Raw genomic sequence first — 26,456 nt, 5'->3', positions numbered from 1 at the left:
GCACAGCTCGGCACGGCACGGCTCAGTTCAGCTCAACTGGGCAAGACTCAGCGGCTGGGAAGGCTGCGGCGAGAGGCCGGCCGGGGCAGGCGCTTCTAATTTTTTATATTTATCGTTATTAGTTTTTTCTTTTTTTTTCTTTTTTCTTTTTTTTTCTTTCCTGCTTTTTTTTTTTTTTTTTTTTTCCCATTTTCCCTCCGTTTCGCTGCTGCCGCCCGCCCCTCCAGGAGGCTGCCCGCGCCCGGCGGTGGCGGCGGTGGCCCGCCCGCAGCGGCCCCGGCGGCAGCGCCCTGCCGGGAGCGGAGCGGGGCCGAGCCGGGCAGAGCCGGGCCGGGCCGGGCAGAGCCGAGCCGGGCCGGGCCGAGCCCCCTCGCGGGCGGCGGGGCCGTGCTGCCCCCGCTGAGCCAGCCGGTAGGTGTGCGCAGGGCGGCTCTCCCTACCCTACCCTACCCTACCCTACCCTACCCTACCCTATACCTTCCCCCTGCCTCCCCCCACCCCATCCCCATCCCGCGGGCGCTGGGCTCACCCCCTTCGGCGAGGGGCAGGAGCCGTGGGGTCCGGTGCAGAGGGGCTGAGCCCCCCCCCCCAGCAGGAGGTCTCCTTGTGCCGGGTGCCTTGTGCGAGCAGGGCACCGCGCTCGGTGGCTGCTGAGGTCGCTTCTAAATAGTGGTGCCGGGGGGTGGACGTGAAACGGCTGAGATCGGAGCGGGCAGCCCTGCTGTCGCTGTGCCCGCTGCCTGCTGTGCGTAGAGGCGCCGGGAGGCTCAGCTCCGTGCATAGGGCAGCTCCCTAATATAAAGTAACCGCGTGAGCAAACCGGCATTGAAATAGCGATGGAGGCACAGCTGAACCAGACCCTAAGTCGCTCGTGGCGCTGCCCGGCACAGCGGGGCGCTGAGCCTGGGCACGGGGAGGTGAAGCAGCTGAGGGGGCTGAAGGCTCTGGAGTTACCTGAAGGTTTACGGTACCCTTAGGAAGAGCGTTCCCTGCTATGTGTGTGCGAGGATCAAAGAGAAACAATAATGTTGGAGTTTGCTTTTACTGGTGGCTTTAAACGTAGGAGCAGGAAAGCAGAGAGGTCCAGCTTCTTTTTTTTTCCTGGCTGCCCTGACAGTGCCGTTTCCCAGGGCAATGCGAAAGCCTCGCAGTGCGTGCTCCAAAACAGGGGAGGCTGGGTGAGAGATTGTCCAGAGCGGATCCTCGGCAGTAAGACAAATGCCCAATTCTGTCAGTTTTCTGATTTTGGGTTGAAATGGGCAGGCGCTCTGCTTGGAACGCGTTGACCAGGAAGTGATCCTTAGTGGGCTCCGCGCCAGCCTTGGAGGCTCCGGGCAGGGCGAGCAGAGAGGGTCTAATTAAAGGTAATCAAATGCTACGTGACTCCTGATTAGAAGGCAGACGGCTTGCTCTCCGGCGACCTACGAGACGTACCATTTATTTGTACTTCAGAAAAAAAAAAACAAAGTTTACTTTTCATCTTGGGGGCTAATCGGGTTTGTCTCCGTGCCCGAGTCGCCGGCCCCCCTTTGCCTCCCTCGCCGCCCGGCGTTGGGCCCCGCCGCGGAGGCTGGCAGGAGGCGAGCGAGCCGGCGTGTCGGCGTGCCGCGGCCCCGCGGGGTCACCGGGTGCGTGAGTCAGGCAGCGCGCCGCGGGCACGGCCGGGTGCGCGAGGGGGGAGCGGCGGCTGCCGGCTGCGAGCCCTGGGTCCCGGTCCCGCTCAGGGCACCGGGACGTTGGGCGCGAGGCTGAGCGAAGGCAGCGGTTCTCCAGCGGTGCTGCCGGGGGTGCGTACGGGATCGGGTCGGAGGAGGTATGGTGGGATGGAGGGAGAGCGTCCGTCCGTCTGTCCGCTGCGAGGAGGGGCGGCGCGGTGGGAGCGTTGGGGCTGCGCATCTGCCCACGCGCCTGGTCTCGGGGCTGTGTTTGGGGGGGACGTAGAAGTGACCAGCACGGCGCCTGCTTTTGTGGAATGTAAGGAGCCAAAGTGCCGCTCGCTAGCGAGCATCATCGCGGGGAGGAGGGCATCGCCCCATCCCCCTTCCCGCCCCCCTTAGGGACCGTGTGTGCGTGCCTGAGTGTCTCTGAGATCTCATGTGTGAGGAGCTGATGAGTGTGTGTTTGGGATTAATTAGCCGGAGTTTAGCTGGTTTCATGCTTTACGTGCCTAGGGGCTACCCGCAGTCACAGAGAGGGGAGGAGTTTTGCTGTTGCTGGCTCGAAATCCTCTCCAGGGGTGATCTTGTTCGTGTCAACCCTGAGCAATTAGAGAGATTAACTGTCTTGTTTTCCTTTCTGCCCTAGATTGATTCTGGTGAGGCTCTGGGACATTTGAAAGTGATTTGGAGAGAGCAAAGTGTGTGTCTGATGGACACCGAAGCCAAGGCAGCGTGTGTTGTGCAGCAGGCTCACTGCCCGGGAATGAAGTGCCCTCCTCCGGAGGACTTTCCTCCTCAGATAAGACTGTCGGAGAAGATTCCGCCGGTGAAGCCTTGCTTCAAGAAGAAGCAGCAAGTGCAGAAGAGGCTGGACACACAAACTCTGCGCGCTTTGCGGCCGATCTTTACCAGTTTGCTGGGAGCCGGGACCCTGGATAGGGTCTTTGTGCCCCGAGGCCAGGGTGGTGGAGGTCATAGTGGTTTATGTGAACCTGCTGTGAAAAAGACTCTGGAACTCAGTACTTCGTGCCCCCAGCCAGAAAGTAACGTGGCCGTGCTGGTGCCCTCAGCCCCAGATGTGCAGACCCAGCTGCCGGGGGCTCATCCTGCTCCTGGGCACCCTGAGCAGGAGGTGCAGGCAGGGGAGCGAGGCTTCTCCTCAGAAACTCCTCCTGGAACCGCTGCTGAGACAAGCGCTGAATCATTCCAGGATCACCCTTTGCACCCACCTCCTAGCGATGGTGCAGCTTGTCCTTTGTTCCCAGACAAGGTTCTGGAAAGCTACACCTCTGGCTTATTCCCGGAGGGTAGCTGTCCCGTGCAATACGCTTTGAACCCAAGCAATAAATTCAGCGCCGGGATATTCCAGGATAAAAGCGAGGAGGCTTCTCTCGATTTGGTATTCGAGCTCCTGAACCAGTTGCAGTATCACACCCACCAGGAGGATGGGATAGAAATCTGTGTGGATTTTCTCCAGGGCGCGTGTGTTTATGGCAGTGATTGTCCCAAACACCACACGGTGCTGCCCTATCACTGGCAGGTGAGGAGGACGGCAACTCAGAGCTGGCAGAGCGTGACCAACGATTCCCAGGAGCACCTGGAAAGGCTCTACTGCAACCCCGACAACGACAGGATCAAAGTGAAATACCGGTAGGTGCCTGGCTTTGGTTACTTCCTAGCACAGGGCTGCTTAACCGTGCCCTGGTGCAGAAATAGAACAGGATATGCCCTCTTTTTGTCTGGTATCTCGTATACAAGTGTTTTCCAAAGCTTGTCGCGATGTTGCCTTAAATATATCAGAGAAGTTTGCTGCGGAAAATTCTTGTGTGCCTCTTAAAGCTGCTGTTTAGAACTGGGAAGTGCTCTCTGGAGCAAAAGGAGTTGAGGCGTGTGAAATGAGAAAACTTCAGTCCTGTAGGAATGGAGAGAGCTGACGGAGACTGTTGTGCAACGTTGTGCTCGTTCTTGGCATTCCTGATTAGTCTCTCCTCTGTTAGAAAGCGGCAGCAGGAATGAGCCTCCGCAGTGACTGAACAGGGGGGGTACGGCAGTGCTCCTGTCGCGGGGAGTCCAGGTTGAGTCTGGATCCAGACTGGCCACGCACTCCGGGCGCAGCCTTCCTGATTGCACGCTAAAAACTGTAGTTAGATTGGTGCTGTGTCGTGTCTCGACTGCAGCTTCCCCGAGGCTGGTCACCTGGGGTGACGTTTCAGTCAGGTCGGGAGGAACGGCCTTAACAGCGCGTTCAGAAATGCTGGGTTTCCATTTAAGCATCGTCCTCTGAAAATGTTAACCTGCATTCGGAGTTCTCGTTTCTCTGTACGTAGTAGCGTTCTCTAATCTCAGAAAATGACTGAAGAACATGGGAAACCAAAAAGATGTTTGTTATCAATTTAGACTTGTTCCGGCGCCCTGAGATCAGAAACAAAACTGCCTCGGCGTTGTACCGCCGCTTCCCTTCTGAATGGGAGCAGCGAGCGCCCTTGTTTACGAGTTCATCGGGTCTATGCGGCCTGTGCTCTGAGTGCGGGGCGCAGGCTTCGCTTCTGAGTTCTGAATCATTTCTTCTTCTGGAGGAAATAAGAACCCACATTTCTCATAGCCCGTCTGCCCTGCCGTACCCTGGCAGGCTGGTGCCGCTCGCTCCAGCAGCGGTCGAGGGTCAGAGACATTTGGGTTGCAGGGGGAACTGCGAGTTTGTCTTTGCCACCCAAGTCCTTGTGGATTTGTTCTTGTCGCCCCTTCTTCCTTCTGCTTCCCGAAGAAGTATATTCCTCCTTGCTGAGATTGGTGAGGTTTCCCGTTAGGTGTCAGAGACCCAGCGTAATGCTCCGTGTGTCAGAGTCTTTACATGCACCGAACGGGGCATTGGGTTGGGCGCCAGATCTCAGCTCCATCAGCCTACAGGTTCATCTCTTTGTCCTGGGAAAATACAGCGATCTGACGTAAAATCTTGTAACTACACAGCAGATAAAATTCGCCGTTGTTTACGAAAGAGACACTTCCATTTTTTCCAAATATTTAAAAAGATTTCTAAAAACATAGAACAGCAAATGTCGGTACGAGAAAAGCCTCTGCACGTAATTCAAGTTTGAGCTCTGTGCAAATAAGCACACTGGGTTTTGTTCTGTTTTTTTTGGAGCGTGTATCGCAGCCTGTTGCTACACACACGCTCTACCTGCTCCCAGCGATGGAGCCCAGGGTGATTACCTCTGAAGGAAGCACGGCTCCCTGACTGCTTAGTCATCGCACCCCCAGCCTGCAACGTTGGCTGAACCCGCCGGCCGCCTTTACGCTCGTTTTGCCGGTTTCCAGCCTGGTGAGTGAGCGTTTTGGCCTCTTGGTACCCTGAGCTTCTGCCTGAGCTGGTCGGGAAGCAAGGCGGCAGGGCTGCTGGCAGACATGTTGCGTGCTGTCACTGGGCCGCGGGTGCCCAGCGCTGCAGCAGGGCGCTGCCGGGGTAGGGGCAGGCCCTTCGAGTACCCGATCGTGCTCTCGTGCAGGGTTGGAAGGCTGTATCTTCATCGTCTCTTCTCCTGCAGCAATAAGCTGCAAGCTCTGTGGCTCCTGGACGGATCCACCCCCTCGGAGAGCTGCGTGTCCCTAGTGGGTATCAGCAGGAACCCAGAAGTGAAACTTGTTTAAGACCGGAGCTCCTGGCCGCGAGCCTTGAACCTGATACGCCTTGAAACTGCGCGTGGTTTTGAACGAGATCTGGAGCTGGGGGAAAACGTTTGCCCGGGACTTGCGGCGAGCTCCCTCTCGCGCCGTGCCATCCCCTGCGGCCGGGCCGCGCGTGACTCCCGGTGCCTTTTTGCTGGGTCCCCGCAGGCCGCCGGCCTCCCCCTGTCCCCGGGCCGTTGGCGTCTCCTGGCAACGAGATGCAGAGAGCAGCGTGCCCGCCGTGCCGCGAGGCTCGCGGACGTGCTGGGACAGCTCACAGTTCGCATGGTTACCGCGTTATTTGGCTAGAGCCGTTAATCTCTTGTGGTCGGACTCGCTGTGCAGGCCTATCTCTCCAGATTGCATGCGATGAGGAAATGTCTGCTCGGCGCTTTGCATGTCCAAGAAAGGCCACGCAGAAGCCTGACGGATAGCCAGCGGGCGGTAGCTGTCCGTCGGCCTTTGCTTTAAACGCAGTTTATGCGGCACGATTGCTGCGGGCCACGCGCCCAGTGCCGTCGGGGTGCGCTGCCCCCGTGAAGTGGGGCTGTTCACCACGGTGGTGGGAGAGTGGCGCAGCTGGAGAATAAGCTCCGGACTCAGATAGGGTGTTCTTCAAGTTGCTGTTGGTGTAAATCTTTATTCATGTCGGCGTTATCGAGACGAAGGATGTCAAGTAAACATTCACACGCTGCCTCTCGCCGGAGGGGGACCCGCTCTCCAGGCAGGAACAGCGGTAACCCCTCTTCAGTCACCTCTTTGTACCAAGTTGCCTTGGCTGCTCACTCGTTAGTTTGGCCTCAAACTGCATCTAAAACTTCATCATAAACTCTGGGTTTGCTTTCTTAAATCTTACCAAGTAGTTACGGCCAAATACCAGTCTGCCTAAACAAAGGGGGGATGTGAGCAGGATACAATACCTACAAGTTTTCTTCGTGCATGTGAGGAGAGGCCCTGGAGAAGTTCCAGCCTGTAGCTAAGGGTTGGAGAGAACAAAGCCGAGTGCTGCTTTCCACCTGAGAGCACCCTGGCTGTGATAGTTTGAGATGCCCTTCAGTAAGGGGAAGCGCTTGGCAGCAGAACCCAGCAGGTTTTCCCCGTGCACCTGTCTGATCGTGCATATGCTGCTTTTCAAAACAAGCAACCTTGCTGCTGCTGACAGGAGGATTTGTTTAAAACAACTGTGCAGTTCCTGACCCCCAGATCCCCCCTCTCTGGCTGGAATCCCCCCCCTCGGCCAGGGGAGCCATCCCTCTGTGCCCGGGGACTTGCAGCCTCCGCTCAGCTGCGTGCACCTGGCCTATCGCAGCTCACAAAACGACGGCTCCTCGGAGGTTTTGACTCTGTTGTTATTTTTTTTTAATGTAGCAGCACTCTATAAAAATAGAAATATCCTGAAACCGGTTAAAATGTAGTAGTTAAGAACACAACCTTCTGCAGCCCGTCTCTGCAATCTGAGGCCATGCGGTTGCCCGGTTCCTTTTCCGCCCACCTACATCTGTCTTTGCTCTAAATAAAGCATAAGCCTCGCTGTCCAACTGCAGGCAGGTTCTGCAGAGGACTAAAAGCCTCTATTTTCGTTACCCGTGTGTGTGTATGGACTGATTCCCTGCAGCTGGAGAGCACAGGCCAGCAGGCACGGCCGCAGCCAGGAGAGGCAGGTGGGACGCACGGCCCGTGTTCTGCCAAGGGAAGGGAGGGACAAAGGTTTGTGTGCAGGGAACGAGGCCTCCTTCGCTCTTGGCTTCGTGCTGTGACTCGTCCTGGTGCTGTCAGGATGTGCCTCTGTGATTCGGGAGTCCGGGAGGGCGCGGTGGAAGCACGTCGGTCGTTCAGGGGCTTCTGCACGTGGTCTGACGTATTAAATGGTTAAATTTGGGAAGTTTTCGTTCTGATCTGCACAGCTGTCAGTGTGCGAGAGAACTCGTGTTGTTGATAACAGCGGAGATGAGAAAACAGCTGACATTCAGCGTGCCTTGTGATTTTGTGCGGCGTTTCGTGAGTACGCACGGCTGAGTGGGTCTGAACGTCTTCTAATTCCCTGCTAGAAGGAATGCAAAACAGGGCCCCTACATAAAGAGCATGCGAAGTGTTTTTAGAAGTGTTTGCCTTGTGCTTTATGCCAGCGTGCTCCAATGAATGCGTTTTTACCCCGATTTATAGCAGCATTTACATATGAACTAAAGCTAATTGGCTTCTGGCTGTACAAATCGGGTGAAGTTGCAGGCACGGCGCGGAGCTGCCAGGAGTCAGCAGTCGCCCCTGTCCCTTGTCTCGGTCCGTGTCAATAACCAGATTTTGGAAACGGCATCACCTGGCGTCAGGCTGCGGTCAGGCTGCTCCGTGTGTGCTCGGGGCAATAAGGCAGCCCTTTCTGAAAGGAGGATTGAGACCTGCGCAGAGGAGGTGCCTGCAGGTAACCCGGCGGTCACAGCGGAGCTGCACTGTCTGCCGGCCCCCTCCGTTAGGGATGGGGAACAGAAAGAGGCTGCTGCAGTTATTTGCTTAGCGAGAGCAGCGATCGTGAAGTTCCTGCCTAGTTGGCACGTGTCGGCGTGAATTCGGGCTGAGTAATACCTGTAAGATGCACTTCTCGTAGTCAGAGGTATGAAGAAGTCTCTTTCCTGGGCTGCTGCCTGTGGAGGATGTGGGGTGAAACACCTGGATGGCATTCGGAAACCGAAACACCTGGCCTGGTGGCTGCTGCTGCAGGTTAGCCGTGGCCTGCCTACGGTCGTGTTACGTAAAGCCTTGCTGGGACTGGTACAGTTTCAGTATTTATCATGAATCTCAGAGGTGCTTCTCGGTAGTTAACTCCTGAGATTGGATAACGTTGTAAAGTAGAAAAAAGCTCAGGTATGTGTGCGCAGAAGACTTTTTGAAAAGTAGGGCTGTAGACAGCATCCGAATGCTTCAGAGAGTGCTGGCACTGCGGCTGTGTGAAAGCAAACACCGTTCTCAAGCAGTTTGAGAACCTGCTCCCATCCAAGCGCCACTGCCACGCAGAGCTGTGCTCCTGCTGTCTCCAGAACAAATACCATGGGCCCCTGACCCCAGAGAGCACTTAAAGGGAGAAAAAAGAACCTTCTATTCAGTACGTTTTCAAATTTACACTTCTAAGGTGGTGTAAAAGTCGCTGAATTTGTAGCCAGAAACCCGTGTTACTACATGCATGGCTAGTGTCTTGTGTCTTCCAAGCTCTAAAAAAAAGTGTTCACTCTGAAAATATTGTGAGTAAAAGCTTGGGGTCGAATAGCTTAGTCCCTCATGGTGCCCCGTAGCAGCAGCAAGCTCAGCCGATGGGTTTTAGAGCTGCTTTGTGCCATTGCAGCGATACCAAAACCCAGGCAGAAAGCCCCGGGTGGAACATCCTCAGCCGGCGTGGGCAGGAGGCCTGTGAGAGCAGCACGCTGCCTCGGGCAGGGGCAGCCCTGCTGCAAAGAGAAGCCGAAACGTGGATCCAGGTTATGAGAAATGCGGTGCGTGCAGCAGTCCTGGGAAGATCCGGACACATTTGCCATCCTTATTGCTTTGTTAGGACCCGGCAGGCGCTCACACCAGAGGACCGCGTTACCCCAGCACCCCGCTGGCCGCCCGGAGGGGAGGGAGGCAGGCGGAGCGGCCGGGGCGTGCTGCGGGCACAGCCTGCCTGCTGCAGGCCCTGAGCCCGAGCTGGTGCCTGCGTCCTGCCAGCTCCGTTGCTGTAGCGATGGAAAAACACGGGCTTGTGTGTTTGTTTGTTTGTTTTCCGAGGCTGGAGCCTGTAGCTGCGTGGTAAATCTTTCTGGAGCACCTTTATCTCTTCTGCTTCTTTCTGACCGTCCATCTGCTGCGCGCCTTACAGCAGAGCGAAGCAGTGTCACGCAGGAGGGAACAAATTAAGTGAAACAGTGAACTCATTTCCTGCCCTGTCACCTGCTGCCCCTCTCGTTTCAGTGACAGAACACCAGGGACCGATAAGATCGAGGCTGCGGGCTCGTGTTTACCGGCTTGTGTTCCTTCTTGCCCCGGCGCGCAGCAGTGCTCCGTGCAGGAGGGTGATGCTTTCTTTTCGCAGACGTGTTCCTCTTAGCAGCCGGGTAGGGTCTGGCAGCATTTGCATTGCTGTCTGGTGAAGAACTGCTTGGAGAGACCGTGTCCCTTGCTGAGTGCTCGCCGGGCCCTTCCCTTACTTGCTGTTACTCCCAGTGGAATCGGTACCAATTTTGATGGGAGTCTCTTCAGGCTGCAGTCGTCTAAGACCTGCTGTTGGTTCTACCAACTGCCGGCACCTGTGCTTCAAAAGAAAGGTCTCGCTAGGACGTTATACTGCAAGTGCCGCTCGGTTTCCTCTCATCTCCCACCTGGAGCCGTGCTACAACCTGCACCTTCCAGCCCTGCTGGCCAGGGGAGGGGAACTATGTGGTGTGGGGTCAGCAGGCGGCGCGCAGACCTGGCTTACAGCTCCTGTAGTAACCGAGTTGGATCTGGCGAGCCCTGCAGGCTTCAGTACTACAGGTTTTCGTACCTGCTTGGGTCTCTTAAGTTCCTTTGCTCCCCTGAGTGCCTTTCAGGTTGTTGCTATTGCAGAGAGGAACTGGCTTAGTCATAGAGAGAAAATCAACAGTTTCATCATCTAAGCAGTGTTTAGCTCTCAGTCGTGCTTTGTATCACAGCTGTTCTGATGGGAACCGAGTTTCATTTCCTGCACTAACCTTTGTTGATCACTCCGTTTCTTTTTTTTTTCTGAACTCTGTTTGCGGTGAGACTCATGACATGTAACTGAACTCAGGAGAAGAGTTTGAAACCACATGCGTTTTCATAGCATTTACAAAAGCTGTTTCTTCTAGTCATCTATTTGTACATAGGATGAAAGTTCTGCAATTCTTACGAAGTGGAAAGAGCGTAGAAGATTCACACAGGACTGAAGTTCTTCAGAAGAGCACAAGACAAAGTGAACCCAAACCATCCTTACTTTAGCAGGCTACCTTCATCACCCCAAGGCATTAATATTATATTAATATTATTAATATTATAACTTGCTGTTAGAGGTGCCTGCCCAGTTCGGTGTCCTGAAGAGGTTGTCATTGTGTCAGGCCTTACGGTGAGGGTACAGAGAAAATGTGGCTTACTCGGGGAGCCAGGTCCTGCTTTTGAGGGCACTTGTGGAATTTTGTTTTGAACTGCTGCTGTTACACAGCACCAAATTTGGTTTTCTTTGTGTGCTGTACTCTTAATAGGGTTCAATATGCTTATTCTTTTAGTGAAAATAATTCCATTGAGCTGCTTTATTTTATAAACAGACCTTTATTTGGTTAGTCATTGAGGAGGAGTTCTTAAGAAATCTCTGTTCCCACCTCTTGCAGATTCTCTGTATGATTTTGGAGAAGCTGTTTAAGTCTCTCCGGGGTAAAATGGGGATAGCAATCTCTGCTTCAGAAGCAGGAAGCTTTGTGGTGTTTGCAGAGAAGTTCAATAAATTTTAATTTGGAAACACTGTAGAAAAAAACCTGTTGTTTTTATTACTCATTTCAAGCCGTCCCGCAGCTTGTTCCTGCTGCGGTGCGCACAGAGAGTAACGCTTTGTCCCCCTGAGGTATCTGAAGCCTGCCTGCTTTCCCGAGCACCTGCCAAGCTGGAGTCACCGTCTCCTTTCTGCTCTTCCCCCGGCCCCGTGTGTCCGTGTGCCGCCGTGCCATCGCCGCGCCATCGCCGCGCCATCGCCGCGAGCGTGGGCGCTGCCATGTGCGCAGCTCCCCGCGCTGCCGCAGCTGCGTGCCGCACCGCCAGTGCTCCCGTGCTGCTCCGGGGAGCAGAGCGGTGCCGCGGGCGGCTGGGTGGCGTGCTCTTGGTTTCCCCCTCCCCGTTAGGATTCAACCCACAGTGGTTGCTTCATCCTCTCCTTTAGGTCGCAGCTTTCTGTTTCAGCGTACGCTGTGCCTCAGAAGGAGCTGAGCATCGTGCTGCGGTGAAGGTAAAGGGATGTTATCCTAAAGAACGTTTCGGACGCAACCTTGAGCATCCAGCAGTCTCTTCTTGAGCCCTAAACGTGGGGTCTTTGTCCTGTATTTAGGCCGTAGGCAGTGGAGAGGTGCAGTTGTCACATTTGCTTTCATCACCGGTGTCTTAAAGCTGCAAGCAGGAATATAATCACGCAATCACCCACCGTAATCACAATTCAATTTTTTTCCATGGCCTCGCATTATATAAGCTGGTAATAGGCTTCTTAATATACAGAGGAAGTGCTTAAACTGAAGAGCTATTATTAAACAACTGCTAAATATATTTCAGGATTTCAGAGCTTGAATGCCAGTAAATGTAATTTGAAAAAGTGAATACTTCTGAATAGAAACTGTTAATGCAAATAAATAAAAAAGTAATCTATATTTTATGTGATTTAAGATTTTTAGCAGAAGAATGTGGTTTCTTATTCCCCATATTATAAATTATCCCCCCAAAAATCAGGCAGTTTTCCGGCACATAATGTATTTTTCAGATGCAGTCACTTAAATAAATGCATTTGTCTAAAATTTTCAGCTGTATAAAATGCATTGTTACTCTAACTAATGTGAGGTACAAAATGAGGGGACTTCAAAAGTATATAGTTAAAATATTCATGGAAAAATTAGTTTGTGTAGATTTCAGTGTGTTTAGATAACTTGATCGCTCAGTTTTCTGTTAAAATTAATGGAAAGTAGCATTCTAAACCCTTCACTGACTTTAAAAAAAAAAAATAAATAAAAGTGCCATTTTAAAGCATCCCTATTTTAACAGAAGTTTGAGTTTCAGGAAAATGCTTCTGCGTTACATCCCGAAGGAAACTGCTGAAGCTTTCTCTATCCATGGCTGCGGGCGATGGACAGAGGATGCCGCACCAGTTTTTAAATTACCCGTATGTCAGGAATAACTTGAGCCCACCTTTTCCCCAGGGAACAAGGCAGCCTCCGGGGCTCCCCCCCGCAGCTCTTTCCCCCGGAGGCTGCGGAGCTGCGGCCCCGAGGAGGGCGCGTCGCTTCGGGTAACAGGCACGCGCCGAGGGGCTGCTCAGAAACGCTGTGACCTTTACAGGCAGGCAGACCCATCATTTCTGTTTCGAAATGAGAAGACCAGAGCACTTCACGTGTTGTATTCAAATCTAGAGCGTACGTGCGTGTCCGGCCCAGGGCAGGCCTCGTGGCGGCCTGCAGCTCCCTCACGGGGAGCGGGGGGCAGGCGCTGAGCTCTGCTCCCTGGGGACAGCGACAGGACCCGAGGGGACGGCATGGAGGTGGGACAGGGGAGGGTCAGGCTGGGGGTTAGGGAAAGGTTCTGCACCCAGAGGTGGTCGGGCTCCCCAAGGGACATGGTCACTGCACCGAGCTGCTGGAGCTCAAGGGGCATTCGGATAGCGCAGTCACACACGGGCTGGGCTTTGGGTGCTCCTGTGTGGAGGCGGGAGCTGGATTTGGTGACCCTCGTGGGTCCCTTCCAGCTCCGGATGTTCTGTGGCTCTCTGGCAATCAGCTGTCTGGGCGGTTGGTGCCCAGGTTTGCGCTGCGGTGACCTCTCAGCGTGTGGTGGGGAGCAGAGAGCGTCCGGCCTCAGTTCGCTTACAGGGACGTGGGTCTGACGGAGAGGAGGCGTAAACAGAGCTGCAAAAATGTAAGAAACTCCAACCAGCAGACAGAATTGCTGCATTTTTCGGTAGTGAGAGAAACAACTTGGCACGTTCTGCACAGGTTTCGCAGAAAAATGCTCAGCTTTCAGATAAACTATTTGCAGCGTAAGCTCCCGTTAGCTGCCAGCCTGTAAGTCTCAAACAGAGTCTTACAGGATAGACAGGTACAACTCAGCTGTAGCGAGGTTTTATTTGCTGTAGGAGATAAGCTTATGGAAATTTCTTTTACTGGAACTGTATGTGAAGTGTTCACATTGTTACAGCGCTGCTAGAAGAAAGCTGCACAGACACCCAACAGTTCCTCGCTTGCCCTGCAGTTAGAAAACGTGCGCACAAAAGTCCCTTGAGCATGCACCAACTCAGGGTTTTGGGAGTTGGTCCCAGATCCCACCGAGATCAACTTGCTCTGCAGTAAAAGCATGAGGAAGAGCAGTCTCATACCGTGTTCGTCTCAAAAAATGTTTTTCCTTCCACAGGGTTCCCCCACCACATCACTTTGATTCCCGTTGCGCTGCCACTTAGCTACGTGTGCGTGCCGCAGGCTGCGTTTTAACACAGTTAAGCACATGTTAGAAATACCCCAGTCATGTATCAGCAGCCAGCCACGCTTCAAGTGCCCGCAGAATTTGTTTTCCAGTCTTCAGAATTGTGAAGACTTTTAACTTCTTAGGGTGTTAACCAGTATGTGACTGTTTCTTGAAGTGTTCAGCATGCTAGTGGAAAGCTTTTATTGTGTTCAGAGTGTATCTCAATTTTCAGATTCCCTTCTCCTTGCACTGCATTAACACACAACTACTGCAAACATCTTTTCATGATCTGTCTATACCACATGTGATATACAAAGTTATAGTAACACTACATAAACCCCTAGGTTACTGCCTTTAAAAGAAAATATCTTACATACAAAGACAAGCTTTTCCCTTTCTTTGCACTTTCTTGAAGGTCACAGATCTTTGGAATCTTGTTATGGTATTTGACTTGAAAATAGATCAAAGTGAGAACAAACGCTTCAATCGTGAGCTCGCATTGAGAAACGCCTTTGTGTGCGCTTGTTTAATAAAGTTTGTAGCACCTTATCTGGGGGTCGTGATGCAGGACTTGGATTCCTATGGGCAACGCGGCCCCAAAACAGGGAGTCCGTCTCTTCACTCCGGAGTAATACAATATCAAAGTAAACTTGCTTTTTACTGGACCCTGAAATTCAGAATGGCAGCAGTATGTATATGTTGATAAAGAAAGAGCAAATGTCCCTAAAGCAGCATTAACGTATATTTGTGAAGAAATTCACTTAAAAACCATTCTTGTGTTGCCTGCTAACTAGTAACCCAGCTTGGTATTGCAGAGGGATGATTTCCTCATGATTTCACACATTGTTTTCAAATAAAGTAGATTGTTGTAGCCTGTTGTTAGGGAACAAAATGACTACACACCAGGAAGGCGGGGTGACTTTATTTTTTCGCTACAGAACTTGTGTGTTTCGGTTTGTTTGGGGTTTTGTTTTTGTTTTGGTAAGACCTACGTATAATTTCAGTCCCTTCGTACTGGGCATTCATTTTGATTAGTGCTCGTTTTCCTTCTGCAGATCTCTTATCACCTGCGTCTGGCGTTTGTCTCGGTCTTGCTGCTGTGTAGGATACGAAGACTGCAGCTAAATGAGGCGGGCTGCCGCGACGCGTTGCCTTGAGCAGCGTGGCTGGCTGTGCCCTGCCATCGCTGAAGTGTTGGGTGGCGTCAGCCTCCGCTGGGACACCGGGGTGGGACGAGCCTCAGGGGAAGGCGCGGGTCCTTAGGGCACGGCTCCTGCTCACGGGGTTGCTTCCCCTGTGCTCACGTTGTGACCGCGCTGGCTGCGTACAGCTTTGGCGCAAGTAGGGAACAAGCTGTTAAACCTTCCACGGGTTTTATGGGATGGCGTTGTCTTGACAAATCTTTTAGTTTAATTAATTCTGCTCTGTGACAGTTTTTAGAGAAGCATGGGTTTTTTGTCCGGAGAACTGTAGACAGAGCTCCCGGAGCTGTGTTCTTAGGGCATCTGGTTCAACTGCTGAGACTATTCTGTATCTCTAAGTCTACGTTAAAAAAAATACTGGAGACAGAGAGTAATCTGAATTTGCTCAGACAGCACTGGATGAACTCCCCTGGTCGTGGGCTCACAGGAGCAGGACACGTTGCCTTCTCATGCGTGTCAGGAAAGCGCTAGGTACTTCCAGCTGTGCTTAGCCGTTCACAGACCAAATGCAATGAAAGGAGGAAAGCAGACGTGAAGGACACTTCCATCTCCAGCTGGTGGTCGTGTTTTACAGATCGTACTCTTCATTAGTTTTCTGTGAGAGTGGTATAACAAAACTCAGCAACTGTGTAAATGCTAGCAAAATCACAACCGTTCTCAAGCAAATCAGCATTTGTAAACTCCTGTAGATGTTTAGAAGAGCTGTCACTTGATGTGGCCGGTTTCATGCACAACACTTTGATGTTTATGGTATGAGTCTGCCAAAACTTTTAAAATAAGCTTTAGATTTCAAGTATCAGCTTTATTTATGTTGCTGTTAAGAATTCAAAGAAAATATTTGATATAGTCTCAAAAGGTGCGTTTCCAGAAACCAGTGGTTTGCAGCTGCTAGTGAATAGCAGTGAGCTGACAACTTGTAGGGATTATAAAATAGAAAACTAATTATGCAGAGAGCATTATTTTGGAAATATATTAATCCCAGTTCTGAAAAAAAAAATAAAAATTGTGGTGAATGAATGCTACTACTATCATTTCTCTCGGTTTCTATAAATTTCTTGTTCTAAGTTCTCATTTACTGCTAAGTCTGGGATTGGAGATTTCTATTTTTTAATCGGGGGTGTCTCAAAACTGACTGATGAACCAGCGTTGGAAACTGCTTGCTGAACCGCTCCGCAGCCATTCTTTGTGAAGCATAGAGAAAAGGCACTTTTATTTTTCCCTCTAGTTAAAGGGTAAACTCTCAGGTTCCTCATCTGCAGCTCTAGTTCGTACTCGTGTCCTTTTGAAAGCGCCAGGCACTTCACGTGAAGTCGCGTATCAGTGTTGATTCTTGTAGCAGCAATGTAGCTACTTGAAAAAAGCCAATATTCCTCAGCCTTGGCTCCGTGACAGCAAAATCCCGTCGTCTTTTCATATTACGCTGCTTCTCTTCTGTCGCACGTGATGAAAGACACTTGAACTCTCCGGTGGATTGGCAGCAGATGCTCCTCATCTGGAGACATTTACATTTGCGTTTCTTCCCCGGGGCACTAACTTTCACAGGAATAACCTTTCGAATGCTATGTGGCTGCTTCGTCAATCCGCTCGCGTGATGTGTGTACCCAGGTAGCGTGCTCCAAATGCCAAGGATCCACGTATCGATGTGTGCGCAGCGCACGCGCACGGAATAAATATCACCGGGTCAGGACGACGGTTGGTTTGGTCTTCTGCTTTTCCGTGCTGAAGGCCACGGGTTTTTTCACCGTTGTCCACGGGGGTTTTAATGGATTGCAGGCGGTGAGAGTTCTTTACTTCTCTTGTTCTTTCCAGGGGACACGAGTTTTGGGTGGATTTGAATGTTATGAAATTATATGAAACTGCTGAGTTTGACCAAATGCGGAGGCTGTCCACGCCATCCTGCCCCAGCTCCAGCTCCAACTACTACACGGTTTGGAAATACTTCTGCAGGGACCACTTCGTCTGGAGAGAATACTCCGAGGTATTTAATGCTTTCTGGAATCCTGCTTTTGGGTTGTAACCCAACACTATATATACAGTGTACACTATAAACTATATATATATTTTCAGTCTGTTTCCTCTTTGAACAATTTGGAAAGTTACTTGGAGTTATTGTTGAGCTTAATCAAGCAATTCAGTATTTAACATAGTTTGCAAAATCAGCAATCAAAGGAGAGCTGTGCCCTGCTGTAGCGCTCCATGGGCTATCCCTGAAAACATCTGAGATGCAGGGGCTGGCTGACTTGTCAAATTTGGGAGCAGACTGGCCCACGTCAGTACCAAGGAATTTTTCTAATCCTTAGAAATGTGGTTTTAAGACAGGGGAGACACCTTTCTGCAGCCTTCTTATTGCTTACCCCTACCATTTAGCTTTTCAGTTCTTAGTTTCTTGCCCTGTTTCCCAAAGGTAACACAGCGCAGGATGCGTGCCCCAAAGCCGCTGGGTCCAGCTGTTTGTCATGTGCTGCTGCAGCAGGAAGGTTCCCCAGCTGCCACCCCCAGTAATTAGGAACCTTTTCCTAAATGTTTGGTTTAAATCTGTTCACCAGTGGTTTATACATACTCAGTGTCACTGTTGTCCTTTGGTCTTTACCAGACACAGTTTTCCGTGTCAAGCTTTAAACAGGCCTTCTCTCTTCCAACCTTTTAACCCCAGTTGCGGACTCACAAGTCACATCCACTGTTAAACACAGCCGTGCTAGAGAAAACCAAAACAAAAGCAGAACGCTTCTATTCACTTCATTCCAGTAAGCTCTCCAGAAAGCCTTTTAGATACCTGTGGTAGTTAAGAGCTCATCTGGGGCTGACTGCAGCTGTACATAATATTTTGAATAAAACCTCATCAGTGTCTTATAATTTTGGCAGTACTAGATATACCTTCACCAATGTAAATTACATCACGCGCTCCCTTTTCAAGCATCATGCTTACTTTGTCAGCAAGGTAGGAAGCTTAAAGCAGAGCACTGTGTACAATCTGTGTACAGTTTGGGGCGTTGCAAATTTAAAAAGTGCAAGTACTGAAAAGAGTCCAGAAGAAAGCACCACAAATAACAAGAAGCTTAGGATGTTTGACCTGCAAGAAATTAAAACAACTGTGTTTCTCTAGTATAGAAAAACAAACAAAAACGATGAGAATGTATTATATATAAAAGATTGTTCTACAGCAAACTTATGTTCTTCACATTTAGCAAAGAAAGACGAAAAGAGAATAATTTGTGGCAAGGGAGTTTTAGGTTAGATATTGGGCCTAACATTCGACATGTAAAAATGTGATAGCATCAGAACAAATCACATAGGAAAGTTGTGAAATCTTTGTGGGAGGTATTACAAACGAAACTGAACAGGCTTTGGTGGTCAGTGTGTTTCAGGGGAGGGGAAGAGAGTGGTAGAGGGACTCTTTGGGGTCCTGGCAAAAATATTAATTTTTGTACATGTAATTTATCATGTCTGTGTTTAATTTTCTTCAAACAGCCTGTTGTAAGATTGATTGAAGAAGCCAGCTGCCGGGGTCTGAAAGAGGTCCGGTTTGTTACCTGGCATAATCAGTATATCTTAAACATCAAAGATGGATTCCAGCAAAACGCCTGTTTCAGACGAGAAATCAAGAGAAGACCCCTCCTGCGCTCGTGCGTGGTGCTGATGCCGTTCTTACAGTATGTATCCCAGCAAAACAGAAACTGCGTTTGCTCTACGTGTCGGTGTGTCCATGAGACTGTATTCATTAAGATGTGAGAAGGAAACAGGTATCACTGGGTAGAAAAATCAGAAAAAATCATAAAAAATGTTGGTCATATTGGCAACTATTTGCTTGTCACTTCTCAAGACAAATATTTTCGGAGGAACTCCTCTCCGTTGGGCTCTGTTTGTTATTTGAAGATTGTAATGTACCTTTTGGATCTCAGAACATCAGAAGCACAGATGTACTTTAAGTCTGCCAAACTATTGTCCAGCTTTCAGCATTTCACCCGCTATCACGACTGCCAGGCCATCACTTCTAGGTCCCATAAAAAGGAGTGTTCAAAAACATTTCATAATTTTTGAGCGCAATTAAAGCATTCCTTGTTTTTATTGTCATCTCAATGGGGGTGAACATGCTTACCATCAAAGGCAGAGCGAGGAAAGTGGTGCATTGTAGTCATTTTTGATTACAACTCATAAAAATGCCATTTTTGTGATCTCACCAGCACAGCTGGAAACGTTATTGTCAGAGTTCAGTAGTTAGAAACACATTGTCCTGTTAGCAAAGGGGTGGAAGTCATTAGTCTGACTGGCAACTTGGCATGCTGGGCCAATCAAAGGAGATTTAGCAGCTGCGTTAGGCCTAGAATGCTCGTTAGTGCTTTGTTGTTACAGCATCTGATTGCGAGGCGAAAGTGAGTTTGGTCAGAGCCTCAAAACAAGTGGTGGTGAGAAACATCTTTGGATGCGGCTGTACGGGAGGAAAACCCAGAATTATTAGAAAGATACTTGGAGGATGCAGAGGAAAAGACCAAATGTGAACTTTCTTGTTATGGTGATTATGATTCTGATCTTAACAAAAAGTAAGGTTTTAAGGGATTTTTCTGATGTTTTGCTAACAATGACTATTTTACTACAATTTAAGTCTATGATTTTGAGAGATGCTAAAATTATGTAATTTTAGTGGGGGTTTTACACCCGTGAGTGTCTGACTGTGACTGTTCGTGCCGTCTACCAAACCTACAAATCAAGCTCTGAAATTTCTGTTGTTCTGCAGGAAACCTATTCTTAATTTCTTTATGCAAAGGCCTTGTAGTTCTGACTTAAAAACCCAGCAATTCTCAGTTGGGAACAAAAGAGTATTCTGAATATTAATGGGAACTATCTTTAAAAAGTCAGTATTTGCCTCTGCCTATCACACAATGCTACCTGAGTGGTTTTTTTTCCCCCAACTGTTTAAATAAGTTATAAAATTGGAAAAGAACAGAAACAATGGTAAATGTGTGATAGTAGTTGACAAATGCCAACATTTTAGTGCCTTCCCCTGTATAATAAATGCTTACACTTCAGTCACACTAGTCAGAAAGTGAACAAAGTACACCGAAGGATGCAGTGCTTTTATTGCATTTACTGACTTACTCATTAATCCATAGCTTACAGTTAATTTGTGCTTGGTCTTCCAGTCTGAGTGTCAGTGCGTGAGGTGCTGCAGTAATATTTCTACCAGGGGACTTTGGGAAGAAAAAAAAAAAAAGAAAACCACAGTGGAATATTGTAGACTGCTATTTTAAAACTCACTCTAAAAAAATCCATCTTTTGGGTTTCTTTTAAACTATTAATACACAGTGAGAAGAAGTGTGAGTTCAGTCAAATCCATGCAAATGAATGAGGTCTCTTTTCAGCTTTGAACAGCAGGTGAAAGGCACGTGAAAAGTATTTTAAAGAGTGTTTCTGCTCTGAATAGTGTGAGTGCTGTTACAGCTTACTGTCTCTGTTATCCAAATCAGACGTATCAAGTTAAAAATAGTCTCCCCCCCTTTTTTTCTAGACTTGAAAAGCTCAAAAGCAATCAGAAAATCACATGAAATTATTTCTAGGTCACACAAAAACTAACACAAGGTTCTTTCAGGCTCATGTATCAGCAGCATTAAAAATTCTGGAAGGCAACCGTAATTGACATCTCAGTAGCGAAGATGTGAATACCTGTAGAGTTGTTACTTATCTAGGTAATTACGTTGGCTCTGCAGAGAAAGCAGGCCAACAGGCATGGAAATCAGAAGTTACTCTGCAGGTGTTTTTAGTATACCTTGGGAACAGATTGGCTTTCAGGCAGAATCGTGTGTGAACAGAGGACGACTGATTCTTGAAGGTTCACTCTGCAGAAAATAGTGTTGCCTTTAGCAGAGCTGAGAATTTGTTCCCCAGTAAACTTGCTGTCTGCAAAAACAAGGTGGGGGAGCTGGTTTGCCTATCGTTCCGATGTGCTAAATCCAATTGCATGTGCTTGGGGGGTCAGGGCTTGGCCTTGGATGTTGGCAAAGCTCGCCTTGCCCAAGGTGAATGCACAAAATTCTCTTCCCCATTTCCTCCTAGGCAGAACACATTTTCTCCTTATGTTTTAGCCATGATGTTTATCAGAACACAAGTGACCTGAGAAATTCATGAGCGTAGTTAAGATCCGCTGTGCTCTTTGGAGACCAGATTTGCCTTCTGTCTTCTGAGTCAGGCAGTGGAGAGCTGGCACTTCATAACCTTTCCTACCGAGAGCTGCCCGCTTCTGATTGCACATCGCCCATTTGTCGTCGCTGGTTGGTCCTGGAATCGGTAGCACCTTTTCCTATAAGAGAGCACTTTGGTAAAATGTTCATCTGGTGAAGGCTGAGATAATTCCTTGTATTTGTGCAGCTTAAAGGGAGCCTCACCAGCTTCAGCGTGAGCTGAAGATCTGTGTGCTTACAGTTTGAAACCAGAGCCTGAACCTGCAAGCTTTGCATGTTCAAAGTATTTCCATTGACGTAAGTGGGAGAACTCCAATAAGTAAGGATTATTCAGCTGAGTAAAGCTTGCTTGTTCAGATTATAATCAGGTGAACGTAAGCCACAAGCACCATACTCTTTATCTAAATTTAGCAGGTTCAAAAGCATAACAAATTGCACACCGGTGCAGGTATTTATTAAGAATGAAATCTTGCCGGAACCACAGTCAGTGTCCACATCAACTTGATTTTGCCAGGGTATGTTCCCTTTCTGGTGTACACTGTGCTCTTCTGCCCTGAGCATTAGAGGCAGCAGTTCCCCTCCTTCTTCCTTTGCTGACCTCTTCTTACCTGGCAGCACTCCCAAAAGGAGGGGCTGCTCCATCACATGAAAATAAGTAACTGCAAATGCAAATCTGCAGCTGGCCTGCGCACATGAAAATAGGGAGAGCCTTCCTCAGTAGGATAGCAGGTAGTACTAAAAACATATACTCTTCTACGTAATGTAGTGAAATATATGCAAGTTTTGCCCGTAAAATGTTATATATAACATAGAGCTATTCCTTATTTATACTGAGCAAGAAAGTGTATGGTTCTGTTCCTTGTATTGTAGTCTCTGCTCTTCTTATCCTGTATGTTAAAATGAGCTTACAGTTATAAAGTAATTGTATTGGTAGCATTCTGCCTGTTCTGTAGTTTATCACCACTACTCCACCATTCCACCCCAGGATGTGAATGATACAGGTGATAACAGGCTTTTAAATCCCCACCAGCCAGTGAGAATTTCCTAGGTGGGACGGCATGCCTGAAAGTCAAGGGTTTGGTATTGGCTTGAGTGGAGGCAGGAGTTTAAAAAGAAGAAATAGGTGGCCTGACTGTTTTAAACAAGCATTAAGGTTATGTAAATTGTTACGGAACCAAGGAGAGCAGCGATTGTTTAAGAAATGTTGGTAACCAAATAAGTGTGATTAGAAACTGTTTGGCTTGGGAATATTGAAATGTAAATCTGTTCTTCTTCCCATCCTAGGACTCTAGGTGGCAATTCTCCAGTACCCTCTCTATCAGCTGAACCAGTTTCCTCACACGTCTTATCTCCAACTGCTGTTACCTCTCCAAACTTCTATCCTGAAACCTGGATTAGTATGGATCCATCTCAGGACTTCATCCAAGTGCCTGTTTCGAAGGAAGATAAAAGCTATAGAACCATTTATAACCTGTTTCACAAGACTGTGCCAGAGACCAAATATAAAATTTTGAAAATTCTGAGAGTGCAAAATCAGTTTCTTTGGGAGAAATATAAAAGGTAAGGCAATGCTAATGCCATTCTTTTACAGTAGTAGAAAAATACCTTAGAATGTTTGATTCGGGCTACAAAATATCAATTTATCATTGATTAGGATACATAAAATCCAGACTTCCTGAAGAAAAGCAGCATCTTCAGTTGAATATCTGAAAAACATCTTGTCCTGAAATTACCTTTGTAAGAGCTTTTGTAAGCTATCTATTGATAAGTTCTGTAAAATGTGCTTTCACAGAAACCTCAAAATAAATCTGGGATACCTAGTTGAAAACTATTTCAGTTCACCTCCAAGCCAAACGAAGAGTAAGCAGTTTTCAAGCTGCTTTGCCTTTGCTGCCGTACAGATGACAGACCTCCAGCAGGATCAGTTCAGGATCTTTCAATAATACAAAACTCATGCAAAAGCTTGCTTTGAAAGCAGAAGACCAGTCTTGTTATCCACCCAGAAATGTTTACCAATCTCCTCTGACAGCTCCAGTATCGCAGAGGATAATACTGATGCCTTTTACTTTAACAGCTGCAGTGAATACTGCTCTTTGTTTGCAGATCCACAATGAATACTCATCTTCACTTTCCATTTTCTATTCCAGGAAAAAGGAGTATATGTCCAAAAAAATGACCGGGCTTGACAGGATAATGAACGAAAGGCATTTGTTCCATGGCACCTCCCAGGACGTGGTGGATGGGATCTGCAAGCACAACTTCGACCCGCGTGTCTGCGGGAAGCACGCCACCATGTTCGGACAGGGCAGTTACTTTGCCAGAAAGGCGAGCTATTCTCATAACTTTTCCAAAAGGTCACCCAAAGGAGTTCATTACATGTTCTTGGCTAAAGTACTGACGGGAAGATACACAGTGGGCAATCACACCATGAGGAGACCTCCCCCCGTGAACCCGGGCAGCATCACCAGTGACCTCTACGACTCTTGCGTGGACAATTACTTTGAGCCTCAGATTTTTGTCATTTTTAACGATGATCAGAGCTACCCTTATTTTATTATCCAGTACGAAGAAGTTAGCAACACTGTCTCCATTTGAAAACCTGTGCTGCTAAATTATTCATTTTAATGAACTCCTATTTACATTTGTAGCGGTTTTTGTGTAAAAAAAATAAATAAATTGAACGTTGCAGAACTGAGTAAAATTACTTGCTTGCAAGGAGTTAAATCTGAAAATATAGAAAGGAAGATCTGAAGTGACCAATTGTGCACTTGCTGTTTGATGATGTATGTGCAAATTGTAAATATTTTTCCATTGTTTATAGTTGAAAATCTGTGCCTTTTGTTATAAAACACTGTTTATTTATGTTAGTAAATATTCGTGTTTAAAGCTGTGTTTGTGTGGGTACTTGCGGTTGTGTTTTGTGTACGTTGCAGTTACTAGAAATCTGATCTTGAAATCTCATAGATGGCCATTTCCAGATAGAATCGTGGAACCACCTAGGTTGGAAAAGACCTTCGGGATCACTGAGTGCAGCCACCGACCTGACCTACCGTGTCGTGTCCCTAAAATGTGTCACTCAGTGCTGCACTCACACATCTCTGAATGCCTCCAGCGATGGGGACTCCACCACCTCCCAATGCTTGGCCACCTCTCTGTGAAGAAATTCTTCCCAGTGTCCAACCTAAACCTCCCGTGGCGCAACTTGAGCCTGTTTCCTCATGTCCTAGATAATCCGAACCAGATAATTTTCATCCCGAGCATACTAAATGCGAGATGCTCCTAACCAGTATTTTTATTGCTTTATTTTGAAAGGATTGGGGTGATTACAGAATAACATCCCGCTCATAGTTTGGATTATTAAACACAAATAAAGGCATCATTTTCTAAAGTCAGTCCCAAGTAAAGTTAGGAAAAGGTTAGTGAGGGCTGCAGTCCGTGTGGGTTTAGGGCCGCTTGGTGCCTTCCGCAGCTCACCAGCAAACCTTCAGCCGAGTCTGGCACTGTAGCATTTCTGATGCTACAAAAAGGGATTTATTTCTGTGCGAAATCCCAGAGCTGATGGTGCTCCACAGACTATGTCCTGGTCATTGCCTGCTGCGGTCCAGCTGGGAGCGAGGCCGTCCCTGGGAGGGCTGAGTGTATATATGGACTGTGTGCTTGTGCATGGCGTTTTTGTATACATACAGCTGAACTGAAACCCCTGCACGGCGATCACAGGTGGTCTGCTGAAGTGCTCGTTACTGGGTTTCCTGCCCTCCCACTTCCCCTTGCTGTTGTCACTGACCTGAGCTTTTCCACGTGTCGGCACGGAGGTTTCTGGGGCAGGATTTGTCCTGTCTGTGGCCTCCAGCGCCCTGCACGGTGCTGGGCTGTGGTGCCGAGCTGGCTCCGGGTTTCCTGCAGCACGGATAAGTAATCGTCTCGTCTTGTCCTGCTTTCGGTGGCCTCGCTTGATGCAGTGATGCCGGGTGGGAGCACGGAGCTGTGGTGCATGGAGCGGGCCCCAGGAGCTGATCCCTGGGCTCGTGCATGGTGAAATCGCCTCCCTGTCGTTAGGAGGAGACCATGAGGATTCTGCTGGAGGGAATTTGGTACTGCTGGCTCCAGCACCGCAGCCTGCACGCCTGGCACGAGGCTTCAGCGGCACATACAGCACGGGGGTTGTCCTGCAAACCCCAGCAGTGTGGGCAATGCGTCTTCTGAGCTGTTTCTACACGGAAATTTGAGGTACTCGCACAGTAATGAGAACTGGGAGCTCAGTTCCAGAACTGGAGAGCATCTCCTGCCACCGGGGCTTCTTGTTGCCCAGAGGGGATGCCCCATTCCTAGAGGTGTTCGAGACCAGGTTGGATGGGGCCCTGGGCAACCTGCGTTGGGTGGGTTCCATCCCAGCCCGTGGCAGGGGGTTGGAACTGGATGGGCTTTGAGGTCCCTTCCAACCAAGCCATTCCGTGATTCCATCATTCTGTGATTCCGTGACCTCTGTCACCAGCAATCAGCAGTGTCACCTCCATGCTAACGTCACAGCAAGTGGAAAAACCCTCCCAATTAATTCTTCTCTTACGGCCATGAGGTCTGCTTTTATGAGAACATTTTCCCATCCACTGGACAACAATGTCAGATTGACCTAAGGGTTGTTCTTTCCTAAATTTCCGTCGGGCTCCCTTTCCCCCAGCCAGACGGGTACAAGTTGTTTCAAATGTACTTAGCCCACTATAAATCATCTTCCGCTTTTCTTTCTTCCACGAGGAACACGTTCTCGTGCATTGATACGCTTGGTTTTGTTTTGTCTTGCTGCAGGACCTGATGCAATCTTCATACCTCCGAAGCTGACCCGCACAGAACTGTTTACCAAACTTCACCCGGAATGAATCTGCGGCCTCTCCCAGCAGCAGCTGGAAGCAGAAATTGTGTGACGAAACGCCACGGGTGCCGGGCCCGCAGCAGCTCCAGCAGGACGGGGCCCGGGTGAAGGAGGTCGCTCCTGACCTGGGCCGTCCGCGTGAGGAGGACCTGATGGCCGGCTGCGCTGCCAGGCCCAGTCACGGAGCAGCTCTGAGGCGAACTTCTCCTTTCTCGCCCCAGCAGCACCCGTCCGGTCCGCTGCCAGGAATTTCCCTGCCGTTTTCACTTCTGGAGGCCGGAGGGGAAGAGGCCGCCCCAGCTGCGGGTGCACGAGCACACCCCCGGCGTGGCCCTGCCGGGTGCGTGTTGGTGGGTGAAGGCAAGCGGCCTTCAGCCCCGGCCTCCGTCCTCCGCAGGCCCCAGGAGGACAAACGGCCTCTCCCGTGAGGCTGCGAGCCACCTCGGCTGCCCTTGCCCACAGCTCACGAGCCTCGCCACGCTGTGGAGCTTTAGGAAGAGGAGTGTAGGGCCAGGAGGGTTGGGGGGCACCAGAGGAGCCCCCCGCCAGCACCAGCACCATGGGAGGCTCCTGCTGCCGATGGGGCCTTCCCCTTGGGGGGGGGGAGGCCAGTGCGGTGCTGGTGCTGGCACCACTGCCCGCCTTGAGCACTGGTGTTTCTTGCAGCTTGGTGTAACGGTGCATCATGATCCCAACTCTGTGTCGGAAGGGGCCTCACAGCTCCCCCAGCCCC

At 49.5% G+C, this 26,456-nt stretch overlaps 1 protein-coding gene across 3 annotated transcripts in view; it reads left to right on the top strand.

Annotated features, from left to right (window-relative positions):
- The window catches only part of TIPARP (TCDD inducible poly(ADP-ribose) polymerase), a 30,845-nt gene extending 7,096 nt beyond the window's left edge, over positions 1–23,749 (top strand). For 2 of the 3 annotated variants that reach the window (XM_067002605.1, XM_048059471.2), the window contains exons 2-6: positions 2,305–3,308; positions 16,496–16,664; positions 18,155–18,336; positions 22,144–22,419; positions 23,007–23,749. In XM_067002605.1, the coding sequence (XP_066858706.1) occupies positions 2,305–3,308; positions 16,496–16,664; positions 18,155–18,336; positions 22,144–22,419; positions 23,007–23,454 (2,079 nt within the window). In that variant the 3' untranslated portion in view covers positions 23,455–23,749. Of the gene's footprint in view, positions 1–277; positions 412–2,304; positions 3,309–16,495; positions 16,665–18,154; positions 18,337–22,143; positions 22,420–23,006 lie in introns of those variants that run through there. The other variant, XM_067002606.1, reaches the window with a different exon arrangement.
- Positions 23,750–26,456: the final 2,707 nt, after the last annotated feature.

This window comes from Anser cygnoides, chromosome 9 (assembly GCF_040182565.1).
Source record: "Anser cygnoides isolate HZ-2024a breed goose chromosome 9, Taihu_goose_T2T_genome, whole genome shotgun sequence".
Lineage (NCBI taxonomy): Eukaryota > Metazoa > Chordata > Aves > Anseriformes > Anatidae > Anser > Anser cygnoides.
The sequence above is the reverse complement of the archived record's forward strand: the minus strand, read 5'-3'. Positions and strand labels throughout refer to the sequence as shown.